This window comes from Rhinoderma darwinii, chromosome 1 (genome assembly GCF_050947455.1).
Source record: "Rhinoderma darwinii isolate aRhiDar2 chromosome 1, aRhiDar2.hap1, whole genome shotgun sequence".
Classification (NCBI taxonomy): Eukaryota; Metazoa; Chordata; class Amphibia; order Anura; family Rhinodermatidae; genus Rhinoderma; species Rhinoderma darwinii.
The window spans coordinates 5,730,299-5,745,158 of record NC_134687.1 but is presented as its reverse complement, the minus strand read 5'-3'; the positions used below and the strand labels follow the sequence as shown (position 1 = coordinate 5,745,158).

General features: G+C 43.3%; 1 protein-coding gene across 1 annotated transcript; it reads left to right on the top strand.

The window, feature by feature from the left end:
* The first annotated feature begins 277 nt into the window (after positions 1–277).
* Positions 278–12,256, top strand: LOC142713438 (vomeronasal type-2 receptor 26-like). Its single transcript, XM_075848606.1, has 2 exons — positions 278–401; positions 11,318–12,256. Exons 1-2 carry the CDS (start codon positions 278–280, stop codon positions 12,223–12,225), a joined length of 1,032 nt encoding a protein of 343 aa, XP_075704721.1. The 3' UTR covers positions 12,226–12,256.
* The last annotated feature ends 2,604 nt before the right edge of the window (positions 12,257–14,860 follow it).

Here is a 14,860-nt window from a genome sequence, read left to right as displayed (position 1 = left end):
GGGGATAGAGTGGTATCATACTGGATACAGTGATGGCATGTTAGGGGGCAGATTTTTCTAGAGCCCATTGTATGTTTTTCACACAATGGGCTTTGTTACTAGTATATGTATACAAAAAGGAAATGACAACCTGACATTAAGATGATATACATGTGTGGGATGAGATTCAGATTCTTTATTAATTGGTATGGAAAAATTAAGTGGAAGAAAAATAAAAGTATACAACATGTTTATGAAATATTCCATGTTACTGTGTATATTGTATTGTGTATGACAGATGCCGGTGTCCCGGTGTAATGACCGATGTTCTCCAGGATACAGGAAAACTTCGTACGGAGGATATCTCGTCTGCTGCTATAACTGTGTCCCATGTTCTGAGGGTGAAGTGTCTAATATAACAGGTAATAATATATGAACTGGCATATTCCCTGCATATAGATAGGACCAGAGGGTAATCAGTTGTAATTAGTACTAAATTATCAATATTGTACATTAACGCCTTAACCCCTTCCCGCTCCTTGACGTACTATTACGTCATGGCAGCTGTATCGTTCGCGCTCCATGCCGTAATAGTACGTCTCGGGAGTAACGGCCGTTTCGGCCGTCCTCCCGACACATACAGGAGCTGTGACGCTGCTGTCTTGTTCAGCAGCTGTCACAGCTCCTACAGCGGGGACCGATCGCTGTGTCCCCGCTGATTAACCCCTTAAAAGCCGCGTTCTATAGAGATCGCGGCTTTTTAGGGGTTAAGCTGCCATCGCCGGCCTGCTACGCGATAGCGGCCGGCGATGGTGACTATGGCAACCGGACACCAAACAATGGCGTCCGGCTATGCCATAGACGGAAGCCTAGTGGGTCCTGACAACGTCAGGACCCACTATGCTTGCTGTCAGTGAGTAGCTGACAGTTCTAATACACTGCACTACGCATGTAGTGCAGTGTATTAGAATAGCGATCAGGGCCTCCTGCCCTCAAGTCCCCTAGTGGGACAAAGTAATAAAGTAAAAAAAAAGTTAAAAAAAGATGTGTAAAAATAAGAAAATAAAAGTTTTAAAAGTAATAAAAGTAAAAGTCCCACTTTTTCCCTTATCATTCCTTTATTATTAATAAAAATATATAAACAAACAAATAAACTATACATAATTGGTATCGCCGCGTCCGTAACGGCCTGAACTACAAAATTATTTTGTTATTTATCCCGCACGGTGAACGCCGTAAAAAAAAATATTAATAAACCGTACCACAATCACAATTGTTTGGTCACTTCACCTCCCAAAAAATGGAATAAAAAGAGATCAAAAAGTCGCATGTACCTAAAAATGGTCCTGATCGAAACTACAGTTCGTTACGCAAAAAATAAGTCCTCGCACGGCTTTATTGATTGAAAAATAAAAACGTTCTGTCTCTTAGAATAAGGTAACACAAAAAGTGAATGATTGTTTACAAAACGTATTTTATTGTGCAAACGCCATAAGACATAAAAAAAAACTATAAACATCTGGTATCGCCGTGATCGTATCGCCCCGCAGAATAAAGTTAATATATCATTTATAGCGCACGGTGAACGCTGTAAAAAAAAAAAGTATACAAAAACAATAGTAGAATTGCTGTTTATTAGTCACCACGCCACCTAAAAATGGAATAAAAACTGATCAAAAAGCCGCATGCACCCCAAGAAAACTACAATGGATTCCTCAAGGGGTCTAGTTTCCAAATTGGGGTCACTTTTGGAGGGTTTCCAATGTTTTGGCACCACAAGACCTCTTCAAACCGGACATGGTGCCTAATAAAAAAGAGGGCTCAAAATCCGCTAGGTGCTCCTTTGCTTCGGAGGCCGGTGCTTCAGTCCATTACCGCCCGAGGGCAACATGTGGGATATTTCTCTAAACTGCAGAATCTGGGCAATAAGTATTGAGTTGCGTTTCTCTGATAAATCCTTTTGTGTTATAAAAAAAATGGTATAAAAAGAGTAAATTTCACCTCTACTTTGCTCTAAATTTCTGTGAAACACCTAAAGGGTTCATAAACTTTCTAAATGCTGTTGTGAATACTTTGAGGGGTCTAGTTTCTAAAATGGGGTGTTTGATAGGGGTTTCTAATATATGGGCCCCTCAAAGCAACTTCAGAAATGAACTGGAACCTAAAAAAATAAATAAATGAGGCAATACTTCGCTTCTTACATTATACTGATAATGAGCCGTGCCCACTCCGAGATGACCCCAGTTTTGACCGTTTGTATAAACGGAGACCCCTATTAGACCGTTCCAGTGCCCGGTTTTCCCAAGCATACACCCCCGAGAAGTGTTTTTCTATTGATGAGTCCCTGGTACATTTTAAAGGGAGGGTTCAATTCCGCCAGTACCTGCCAGGTAAGAGGGCAAGGTATGGCGTGAAGATGTATAAGCTGTACGAGAGTGCATCAGGGTATACCTACAGGTTTAGGATATATGAAGGAAAGGCCACCCCCAAACCAGACTGCATCCTGGACTACAATAGGTACATGGGAGGGATGGATTTGTCAAATCAAGTCCTGAAGCCCTACAGCGCCATGCGGTGTGGTATAAGAAGCTGGCCGGGCACATCATACAGATGGCTTTGTACAATGCGTATGTGCTACGTCGATGTGCAGGCCAGAGGGGAACTTTCCTGGAATTTCAAGATCTAATCTTTAGGGACCAGGAAGGGGGGGCACCCAGTACTTCTGGAAGCGAGGCCACACGCATCGTACCAGGGCAACACTTTCCAGGAGAAGTTCCCCAAACCGGTGGAAAGGGAAAGAGTCAAAAGAGGTGCAGAGTCTGCTATAAGAGGGGGATAAGGAAAGTCACAATATACCAATGTGACACGTGTCCCGAAAAACCAGGGCTCTGTATAAAAGTTTATTTTAAAATGTATCATACATCCCTTGATTTTTAATTTACCCTGATGCACTCCGCACAGCTTACCCCCCTCATCTTTCCCTTCTGAGCCCTGCCGTATGCCCAGGCAGCTGATAACAGCCACATGTAGGGTATTGTCGTACCCAGGAGAACCCACATTACAATTTAAGGGGTGTATATCTCCGGTGGCGCATGCTGGGCACACTATATTGGACACTGAAATGGCATATACATATATAAAATTGCAAATCTCACTCTGCACCATCTGCTGCGCATTATCTTTTACACAGTACCTGTGGGGTCAAAATGCTCACTACACCTCTAGATGAATGTCTTAAGGGGTGTAGTTTTTAAAATGGGGTCACTTCTCGGGGGTTTCAACTGTACTGGTACCTCAGGGGCTTCTGCACACATGACTTAGCACCAGAAAAGCTCCAGTAGGCCAAATGGTGGTCCTTTCCTTCTGAGCCCTCCCATGGGCCCAAAGGGCAGTTTATCACCACAAATGGGGTATTGCCGCACTAAGGACAAATTGGGCAACAAAATGGGGTATGTTGTTCCCTGTGAAAATAAGAAAATTTGATCAAAAATGACATTTTATTGGAAAAAATATCATTTTTTTCATTTCACAGCCCAATTCAAATAGGTGCTGTGAAAAACCTGTGCGGTCAAAATGATAACAAAAACCATAAATGAATTCCTTGAGGGGTGTAGTTTCCAAAATGGGGTCACTTCTGGTGGGTTTCCATTGCTTTGATACCTCTGGGGCTCTGCAAATGCGACATGGCACCCGAAAACCAATCCAGCAAAATCTGGACTCCAACAAACACATAGCGCTCCTTTCCTTCTGAGCCCTCCCATGGGCCCAAACGGCAGTTTATCACCACAAATGGGGTATTGCCGCACTAAGGACAAATTGGGCAACAAAATGGGGTATGTTGTTCCCTGTGAAAATAAGAAAATTTGATCAAAAATGACATTTTATTGGAAAAAATATCATTTTTTTCATTTCACAGCCCAATTCAAATAGGTGCTGTGAAAAACCTGTGCGGTCAAAATGATAACAAAAACCATAAATGAATTCCTTGAGGGGTGTAGTTTCCAAAATGGGGTCACTTCTGGTGGGTTTCCATTGCTTTGATACCTCTGGGGCTCTGCAAATGCGACATGGCACCCGAAAACCAATCCAGCAAAATCTGGACTCCAACAAACACATAGCGCTCCTTTCCTTCTGAGCCCTCCCATGGGCCCAAACGGCAGTTTATCACCACAAATGGGGTATTGCCGCACTAAGGACAAATTGGGCAACAAAATGGGGTATGTTGTTCCCTGTGAAAATAAGAAAATTTGATCAAAAATGACATTTTATTGGAAAAAATATCATTTTTTTCATTTCACAGCCCAATTCAAATAGGTGCTGTGAAAAACCTGTGCGGTCAAAATGATAACAAAAACCATAAATGAATTCCTTGAGGGGTGTAGTTTCCAAAATGGGGTCACTTCTGGTGGGTTTCCATTGCTTTGATACCTCTGGGGCTCTGCAAATGCGACATGGCACCCGAAAACCAATCCAGCAAAATCTGGACTCCAACAAACACATAGCGCTCCTTTCCTTCTGAGCCCTCCCATGGGCCCAAACGGCAGTTTATCACCACAAATGGGGTATTGCCGCACTAAGGACAAATTGGGCAACAAAATGGGGTATGTTGTTCCCTGTGAAAATAAGAAAATTTGATCAAAAATGACATTTTATTGGAAAAAATATCATTTTTTTCATTTCACAGCCCAATTCAAATAGGTGCTGTGAAAAACCTGTGCGGTCAAAATGATAACAAAAACCATAAATGAATTCCTTGAGGGGTGTAGTTTCCAAAATGGGGTCACTTCTGGTGGGTTTCCATTGCTTTGATACCTCTGGGGCTCTGCAAATGCGACATGGCACCCGAAAACCAATCCAGCAAAATCTGGACTCCAACAAACACATAGCGCTCCTTTCCTTCTGAGCCCTCCCATGGGCCCAAACGGCAGTTTATCACCACAAATGGGGTATTGCCGCACTAAGGACAAATTGGGCAACAAAATGGGGTATGTTGTTCCCTGTGAAAATAAGAAAATTTGATCAAAAATGACATTTTATTGGAAAAAATATCATTTTTTTCATTTCACAGCCCAATTCAAATAGGTGCTGTGAAAAAACTGTGCGGTCAAAATGATAACAAAAACCATAAATGAATTCCTTGAGGGGTGTAATTTCCAAAATCGGGTCACTTCTGGTGGGTTTCCATTGTTTTGATACCTCAACGCCTCTTCAAACCTGGCATGCTGCCTAAAATATATTCTAATAAAAAAGAGGCCTCAAAATGCACTAGGTGCTTCTTTGCTTCTGGGGCTTGTGTTTTAGTCCACGAGCGCAGTAGGGCCACATGTGGGACATTTCTAAAAACTGCAGAATCTGGACAATACATATTTAGTAGTGTTTCTCTGGTAAAACCTTCTCTGTTACTAAAAAAAAATGTAATAAAATTGAAATTCAGCAGAAAAAATGAAATTTGCAAATTTCATTTCCACTTTGCTTTAATTCCTGTGAAATGCCTGAAGGGTTAAAAAACTTTCTATATGCTGTTTTGAATACTTTGAGGGGTCTAGTTTTTAAAATGGGGTGTTTTATGGGGGTTTCTAATACATAGGCCCCTCAAATCCACTTCAGAACTGAACTGGCACCTTCAAAAAAAGGCTTTTGAAATTTTCTTAAGAATATGAGAAATTGCTGTTTATGTTCTAAACCTTGTAACGTCCAAGAAAAATAAAATAATGTTCAAAAAACGATGCCAATCTAAAGTAGACATATGGGAAATGTGAACTAGTAACTATTTTGGGTGGTATAACCGTCTGTTTTTCAAGCAGATGCATTTAAATTCTGAAAAATGCTATTTTTTGTAAATTTTCTCTAAATTTTGCAATTTTTCACAAATAAAGACTGAATATATCGACCAAATTTTACCACGAACATGAAGCCCAAAGTGTCACGAGAAAACAATCTCAGAATCGCTTGGATAGGTTTAAGCATTCCGACGTTATTACCACATAAAGTGAAATATGTCAGATTTGAAAAATGGGCTCTGAGCCTTAAGGCCCAAACTAGGCTGCGTCCTTAAGGGGTTAAGGACCAGGCCTGTTGGGTCTTAATGACTAAACCATTTAATTTAATTTTTTCATCCTCACATTTAAAGAACCAAAACTGTTTGTATTTATCCATCGATGTAGCGGTATAAGGGCTTGTTTTTTGCAGGATGAGTTTTATTTTTCAATGGAGTCACATGGAGTATGTTTAATTAATTGATTCGCTTCAATTAATGTTTTTTTGGAAGAGAATGAAAAAAAAAAAAAAGCAATTCTGCCACTCTTTATGTGTTCAAAACAAGATATGTAAGGATGCACTCCGAGGTGAGATGTGATGGGGCTGTACAGGTTCGGAAACCCACACTATAAGTCAATAGAAAAACCTTAAGCACTCAAAGAACATTCAAATGTGTTCTTTGAGTGCTCAAGGTTTTTCTATGGACTGTTGATGTGTTGTCATTTTTTTTTACCCTTTACTGTGCGGTAAAAAATAACACTAACTTTATGCTACAGGTCGGCTATAACACATATGAACAGTCTATTTAATGCTTTTGTATTTTTGCACAATAAATCATGTGGCAAAAAGTCAGTAGTTCCCATTGGTATTATTTTGGGGTGCATATAATTTATTGATTAGCTTTTATTATTTGTTTACAAGAACGAAAGCAAAGAAAACAGCAATTCCACCATTGTTTTTTTGCAAGTTATTTTCTTTACGCCATGAGCCTCGCAGTGTAACTAATGCAGGGGCGGACATACCGCATGTGCAGCCGGTGCAGCTGCACAAGGGCCCCGCGTGGGAAGGGGGCCCGTTCCTCTGCTGGCCGACTCAGTTCTCAGCTGCGCGATGCTGAGGACTGAGACAGAGGCCCGTGGACCACTGGCGTAGCTATAGGGGTCGCAGCGGTCGCAATTGCGACCGGGCCCCGAAGCCAGGGGGGCCCACGGCCCCCCGCACCACATCAATAAAAAGTTACTATAGTAACTCGGGCCGCGGGCCCCTGTTACTATAGTAACATACTTTACTTACCTTCCTGGTTCCGGATCGCAGCGGAGGTCCTGACGTCAGGCGCTGTGCGCAGCGCATGACGTCACAGCGCTATGCCGCCGCGCACAGCATCGAGACTACAGAACTCCCGCCGCGGCCGAAGAGGAAGGTAAGATAGCCCTGACTGGCGGGGTCCGACTCCTGGGACCCGCCAATCAGCTGTTTTGAAGGGGCCGCAGCACTCGTACGAGAGCTGCTCCCCTTCATTCCTGTCACTTCATTCCGGTCACACTGTGAATCGGTTTCGGCGATTCACAGTGTGGGCGAGTAGTGAAATGAAGGGGAAGCAGCTCTCGTACGAGTGCTGCGGCCCCTTCAAAACAGCTGATTTGCGGGTCCCGGGCGACACATCAGCTATTGATGGCCTATCCTGAGGATAGGCCATCAATGTTTAGGGACTGCACAACCCCTAAGCCTACGATGTAGCAGGCTTAGGGGGCCCATGAGACAGGATCACAGATTGTGTGATGCTGTCTGCTGGGCCCTGTATCTAAGCCAATCACATGGTAGGCTTAGATACATGGCCCATGCGTGATCCTGTCTGCTGGGCCCTGTATCTAAGCCTACCACACTGTAGGTTTAGATACAGGGCCCCAGCACACAGTAATCTTATACTGTATAAGATTACTGTCTGCTGGACCCTGTATCTAAGCCTACCTTGTGGTAGGCTTAGATACAGGGTCCCACAGACAGTATCACACATGGGCCCTGTATCTAAGCCTTAGGGTATGTGCACAGACACTAATTACGTCCGTAAGTGACGGATGTATTTCGGCCGCAAGTACCGGACCGAACACACTGCAGGGAGCCGGGCTCCTAGCGTCGTACTTATGTACGACGCTAGGAGTCCCTGCCTCGCTGTGGGACAACTGTCCTGTACTGTAATCATGTTTTCAGTACCGGACAGTTGTCCGGCAGCGAGGCAGGGACTCCTAGCGTCGTACATAACTATGATGCTAGGAGCCCGGCTCCCTGCAGTGTGTTCGGTCCGGTACTTGCGGCCGAAATACGTCCGTCAATTCCGGACGTAATTAGTGTGTGTGCACATACCCTAACACATGTGTTACTAATCATTTTTTGTGTGTTTTCTTACAGGTTCGGTCGTTGGACTACGGCGGATTCCAGGACTACTTCGATGACAGCTTTTTTTTTTATTAATAAAATGGTTAATGAGGGTTGTGTTTTTTTTTTTTATTTCAATAAAATATTTTTTCTATGTCTTTGTGGTTTTTTTTAAACTATATTACTACCGCCTTAGTAATGGCCGCCGGCTGATTGACAGCATCCATTGCTAAGGCAGGGCTTAGTGTTAGCCGGTGCAGAGGCTAACACTAACCCCCTTTATTACCCCGGTACCCACCGCCACCAGGGGTGCTGGGAAGAGCCGGGTACGATCCAGTACCTGACCATCTGTAGTGATGGTCGGCCACTGGGGTGGCCGCAGGCTGGTATTATCAGGAGGGGAAAGGCCAGATACAGTGGCCCTTCCTACCCTGGTGATGCTAGGCTGCTGCTGCTTTATTGTATCTGGCTGGTTATGAAAATGGGGGGGACGCCACGTCATTTAAAAAATAATTGGAAAGAACGATGTCGGGTCCCCCCCAATTTTCATAACCAGCCAGATACAACACAGCAGCAGCAGGCAGCATTACAAGGGTGGGAAGGGCCACTGTTTTTGGCCTTCCCCAGCCTAATACTACCAGCCTGCGGCCACCCCGGTGCCTGCCCGTCACTACAGCTGGTCGGGTACTGGTTTGTACCCGGCTCTTCCCAGTACCCCTGGTGGCGGTGGGTACCGGGGTAATAATGGGGGTTAGTGTAGACTCTGCACCGGCTAACATTAAGCCTCGCCTTAGTAATGGAGGTTGTCAATCAGCCAGCGGCCATTACTAAGGCGGTGATAATAAAGTTTAAAAAGATACAAGCACATAGAAATTTTTTTTATTGAAATAAAAACACAACCCTCATTAACCATTTTATTGAGAATAAAAAAAACGCCGTCATTGAAGTCCTCGTATCCGAAGTCCAACAACCGAACCTGTAAAAAAAACACAAACACACAAAAATAATCAGTAACACATAAAGAAGCAAAATTATTATTCTTACCTTTCCTGGGTCCAGCGCTGGAGCCGCAATGTCAGCGAGCTGGGCCCTGTATCTAATCCTATCATGTGTGATACAGTCTGCTGAGCTGTGTATCTAATCCAATCATGTATGATACTGTGCTGGGCCCTATATCTAATCCTATCATGTGTGATACTGTCTGCTGAGCCACTGTATCTAATCCTATAATGTGTGGTACTGTCTGCTGAGCCACTGTATCTAATCCTATCATGTGTGATACTGTCTGCTGGGCCACTGTATCTAATCCTATCATGTGTGATACTGTCTGCTGAGCTGTGTATCTAATCCTATCATGTGTGATACTGCCTTCTGAGCCACTGTATCTAATCCTATCATGTGTGATACTGTCTGCTCAGCCACTGTATCTAATCCTATCCATAGTTTATAGGGTCGTAGTGCTATAGATATGCTATGCTGTCTCCTATACACACACTTTTTTTTGGGGCGGACACATATGTATTGGGGCTATTTCCCGGACATTTTAAGCCCTGAGGGTATGTTCACACGGCAGCGTCTGTTACGGCTGAAATTACTGTGCTGTTTTCAGGAGAAAACAGCACCGTAATTTCAGCCGTAATGGCATGTGCAGGCGTCTTTTGCTGCGTCCACTACGGAAGTAATTGAAGCTGGTTTTCCATGGAGTCCATGGAAAACGGCTCCATTTACATCTGAAGAAGTGACAGGCAGTTTTTTACGCGCCGCCTTTCGACAGCGGCGCGTAAAAAAAAATGACCATCGGCACAGAACATCGTAAGACCCATTCAAATGAATGGGCAGATGTTTTCCGACGCTTTTGAGCCGCATTTTCGGATGTAATTCAATGCTAAAACGCCCAAATTACGTCCGTAAATAGTGTGTGTGTGAACCCAGCCTTAGTGACGCCCCGGCTGCTAGTGCTGCATTGTTGGGTCACTTAGGAGACCCAGCGATGCAGCTGAAAGCGGACCGTCGGCCATGAGAAGTTTGCGGGGTGGGGGGGGGGGGGGGCCCTGGCACATTATCTGCACAGGGGCCTTTTGCAGTCTGTGTCCGCCACTGAACTAATGAGTTAAGTTTGCTCTACGGATCGTTATATTAAGGATGGCACCTAATATGTAGGGTTTGGTTTTTTTCGATAACCTATATTCAACCCTTTCCCTTCACAGCTATTTTTCGGATTTTAATTTTCGCTTTTTCTTCCCCGCCTTCCAAAAGCAATAATTTTTTTCCCCATCAATATAGCCGTATAATGGCTTGTTTTTTGCGGGACAAGTTGACGTTTTTCATGACACCACTTATTGTACCATATAATCTACTGGGACTCTTTTGGCATGTTAACTTTATTCTTCGGGTCAATGTGATTGCAGCGATACCAAATTAATATAGTTTTATTTTTACTAATTTTACAAGGAAAAAAATTTATAAAAATAACATTTGTTTTGTGGCACCATATTCTGAGAGCTATATCTTTTTTTATTTTTCCGTCGTCTGAGAGATACGAGGGCTTATTTTTTGCAGGGCGAGCTGTAGTTGTATTTTTAACATTTTGGGGTACATGCAATCACTTTTGATCACTTTTTACAATCTAAGAGGTTAAACAAGCAGGATCCCGTTCACTAAAATTTTGGTTGAAACATACAGCCGACATGCTCGTTCTATGGAGGGGGCTCAGCACGTGAGCCTATTCCATATTCCCCTACCCGACCTCCACCGTATATAAATGGATGAATATCAGGAAGGAGTTAAAGGAATCCAATCCATTTTAAGGGGAAAAAAAGTATTTCAAAGCATTATTGCATATCAGTGTATCTGACAGGCCTCCGGCATGGCCATACATGCAGTTACTGATGCCAGACATATCCCCCTATCTCTGTCAAATGCCTTAGATTTTGCGGTCGCTATTGACTGTGGCATTTAAGCGGTAAACTGCCCGTATCGCAGTTATCTCTGATTACGGCAAATGCGGCAGGAGTAGTGCTGTTTATAACAGTCTTGCTCCTGCCACTGATCTCGTGAGTACAATGGCAGTACCCACAAAATCTAAATGACAGATATATCTGTCACAATGCGGGAACTAGTAGCGATGTTATTAAGGAATTATACAAAGAGAATCAATTTTTTTATTCTAAAACTGAGCCTGACAACTTTTTTCTGTTTGTAATTTTAGACAACGAAATATGCCGTAGGTGTCCCTCTGAAGAGTGGCCTGATGAAAAGAAAGTGAAATGTATCCCCAAGACCTATGATTTTCTATCATATGAAAAGGACTTTATAGCCTATGTTTTTTCAGTACTTGCTTTATTTTGTGCAGTTATAACATTGTTCATATTGAGAAGCTTTATTTATTACTGGGATACACCAATTGTTAAAGCCAATAACCGGACTGTTAGTTTAATCCTCCTGGTCTCCATCTTGTTGAGCTTCCTCTGTGTCTTCTTCTTTCTTGGTTGTCCAGTGGACATTACCTGCTTACTAAGACAAACAACATTTGGGATTTTCTTCTCCATTGCTGTCTCTTCTCTTCTGGCCAAAACTATCACAGTCTGCATTGCCTTCAAAGCAACCAAACCCGGAAGTATCTGGGGGAAGTGGGTATCACTCAAGGTCTCTAATTATGTGGTCATGGTGTGTTCTTCTGTACAAGTTCTTATTTGTGTTATTTGGTTGTTGGTGTCACCTCCTTATGTAGAATTTGACCATCAGTCCTATCCTGAGAAGATCATCATTCAGTGTAATGAAGGCTCAGATATCTGGTTCTACTCTATGTTGGGTTATATCGGGTTCCTGGCAGCTGTGAGCTTTGTTCTGGCTTTCATGGTAAGGACATTACCGGACAGTTTTAATGAGGCCAAGTACATCACCTTCAGCATGCTGGTGTTCTGCAGTGTCTGGATCGCCATGATCCCGGCCTACCTCAGCACCAAGGGGAAATACATGGTGGTTGTAGAGATATTCGCCATATTGACCTCATGTGCCGGCATTCTTGGTTGTATATTTTTTCCTAAGCTGTATATTCTCCTCGTGAAACCCGAACTGAACTCAAGAAATACCATTCTGGAGAAGAACAAGATGTGAAACATTTTATAATTACTATTACTATGTTTTTCTAATTTGTAACACTAGAGAAGTTTAGAAAATATTCAAAGAATTGTTAAAACATTATTATATCACCATATTATCACATAGACCAGTGGTTTCCAAACTTTCTGAGGCCGGGACACACATCGAAAACAATGACAATTGTGCGGTCCTGGCATGGGGCGGGCTCAAGGAATCCTGCGTTGCAGAGGCCCGACTATGGCTGCTGATGGTAGGTCATGTGACCGTTCATCAGTGGCTACCAGAGGCATAGCTAGGGGTTTAGCACAGGTGGTAAAACAAATTTGAGTGGGTCCCAACCCAGTGGGCCCCTTACACGGTATAATAACCCCTTAGTGACTCCCATTCTTTATAATGACCTTTTAGCTGCTCCTACACAGGATAATACACTTATAGCTGCCCCCACACAGTATATGTCCCTAAAGTGCCTCCCCCCACATAATTCCTCCATACACAGTATAATGCCCGTAAAGCTGCCCCCACACATAATATTGCTCCTATTGCTGCCTCCAAAGTATAATGTCCTTATAGCGGCCCCCACACAGGTAAATGCACCTATATCTGCTTCCACACAGTATAATTCCCCTATAGTGACTCCCTACACAGTATTATGCCCCATAGCTTCCCCCACACATTATAATGAGTCTATAGTACCTTCCTACACAGTATAATACCCGTAAAGATTACCCCACACAGTAAAATGCATCCATAGCTGCTCCAACAGAATAATGACCCCTTATTGTCCACCACACAGTATAATGCCCCCATAGCTACCCCCACACAGGATAATATTCCTATTGATGCCCCCCACACTCGATATTGCCCTATAGCTGCCACCACACAGGATAAGGCCCCTTAATCTGCCCCCACAGTATAATGCCCTTATAGCTGCCCCCACACAGGATAATGCGCCTATAGCTGCCCCCACAAAGTATAATTTCCCTATAGAGATGCTCCACATAGTATAATGCCCCCATAGCTGCCCCTACACAGTATAATGCCCCTATAGCTGTCCCCACACAGTATGATGCCTCTATAGTACCTTCCTACACAGTATAATGTCTCTATAGTACCTCCCTACACAGTATAATGCCCATAAAGCTGCCCTCACACAGTATAATGCCACCATAGCTGCCCCCACACAGGATAATGTTCCTGTTGCTGCCCCAACACAGTATAATGTTCTATAGCTGCCCCACACAGAATAACCAAAGCAGAAAATTACCACAGCACTGGACCACAAGTGGGTGCACGCCTCAATAGGACCGGATCCGCGGCCCCCAATATCAGATAGACAAAATAGACGAGGAGACAGTACTTCCAAAATATGTCAGCTTTTTAATCACCCGTGCGACGTTTCAGTCCAGCAGGACCTTTCTCAAGCATAGTGAACACAGCAGTACAGAAGTATTTAAGGACTCACAGAGTCAACAGTAATAAAAAACGTGATTAATACAAAAACAGTTTAAAAGGATCTGTGTATAATAAAGCAGTGTAATTTAAAATCACAGTCAGACCACCTAGGTGCTTATGCATAGCACTATATAAGTTTTAAGGGACTGGTACATCAATAAGCAGTCCAAATAAACAAAAAATAATAATAAATAACAAACCCACCAAGTGTGTGTATAATCAAAAACGATTACAGGATATTATATCAAGATGCCAGATGGAACTACTCCTAATGGATAACGGCGTCCTGGAAGTCCAGATATCCACGTGTATGGGTTGAATAACATTCTATACTTCCTGTATTCAAAATGTGCATACTCTCGCGAGACTATGCTAATTAGTTCCCGCACATGTGCAGTGCAGCACACAGAATAAGGCCCCTATAGCTGCCCCCACAGTATAATACTCCCAAAGCTGCTATACCCACAGACTAATGACCCTTGTAGGTGCCCTCACACAGTAAAATGTCCTCATAGCTGTCCACACACAGTGTAATATCCCCATATTTACCACCATAGCTACCCTCCATGCAGTATAAATCCCCCCATAGCTGCCACCTCACAGTATAATGCTCCACAGCTGCATTCACGCAGTAGAATACCACCACTGCTGCCTCAACACAGCCCCAATAGTACCTAACAAAAATAATAATATACATACTTACCAAAGCCCGTTCCCAGAAAGTTTGGAGGAGATCCTTCTGCTGCTCCGGTCTGTGCAGTGTGTGGCTCAGCGTAGACAGGCATGATGATTTCACTACTTCGCGCCTGACTTCGTTGAGTCACTCACAGCTCACCGTTCACAGTATAGTGAATGCTGAAGCAAGAAGCCATCAGCTCCTTGCTCCAGCATTTAATTTAACTGTATCTGCATCCTGAGTATGCAGATACAGTTGAAACCGGGACGTCAGTGAGTGGCCCGCGACCCCCGTGAGATCTTCACACGACCCTCCAGGGGGTCGCGACCCACAGTTTTGGGAAACCCTTACTTAGACAAAGAGATAATTGTTGCTGTAAACATGGCAAAAATCTAAATAAATAATCAATTAATAAATACTTTACATTATGACAATCTAAATACTGTTGAGGTTTATAATATAAATGAATTTTGAAGTAAACTTTATGCACCTCTGACATTATATTCTAAAGCAGTTTTGCTT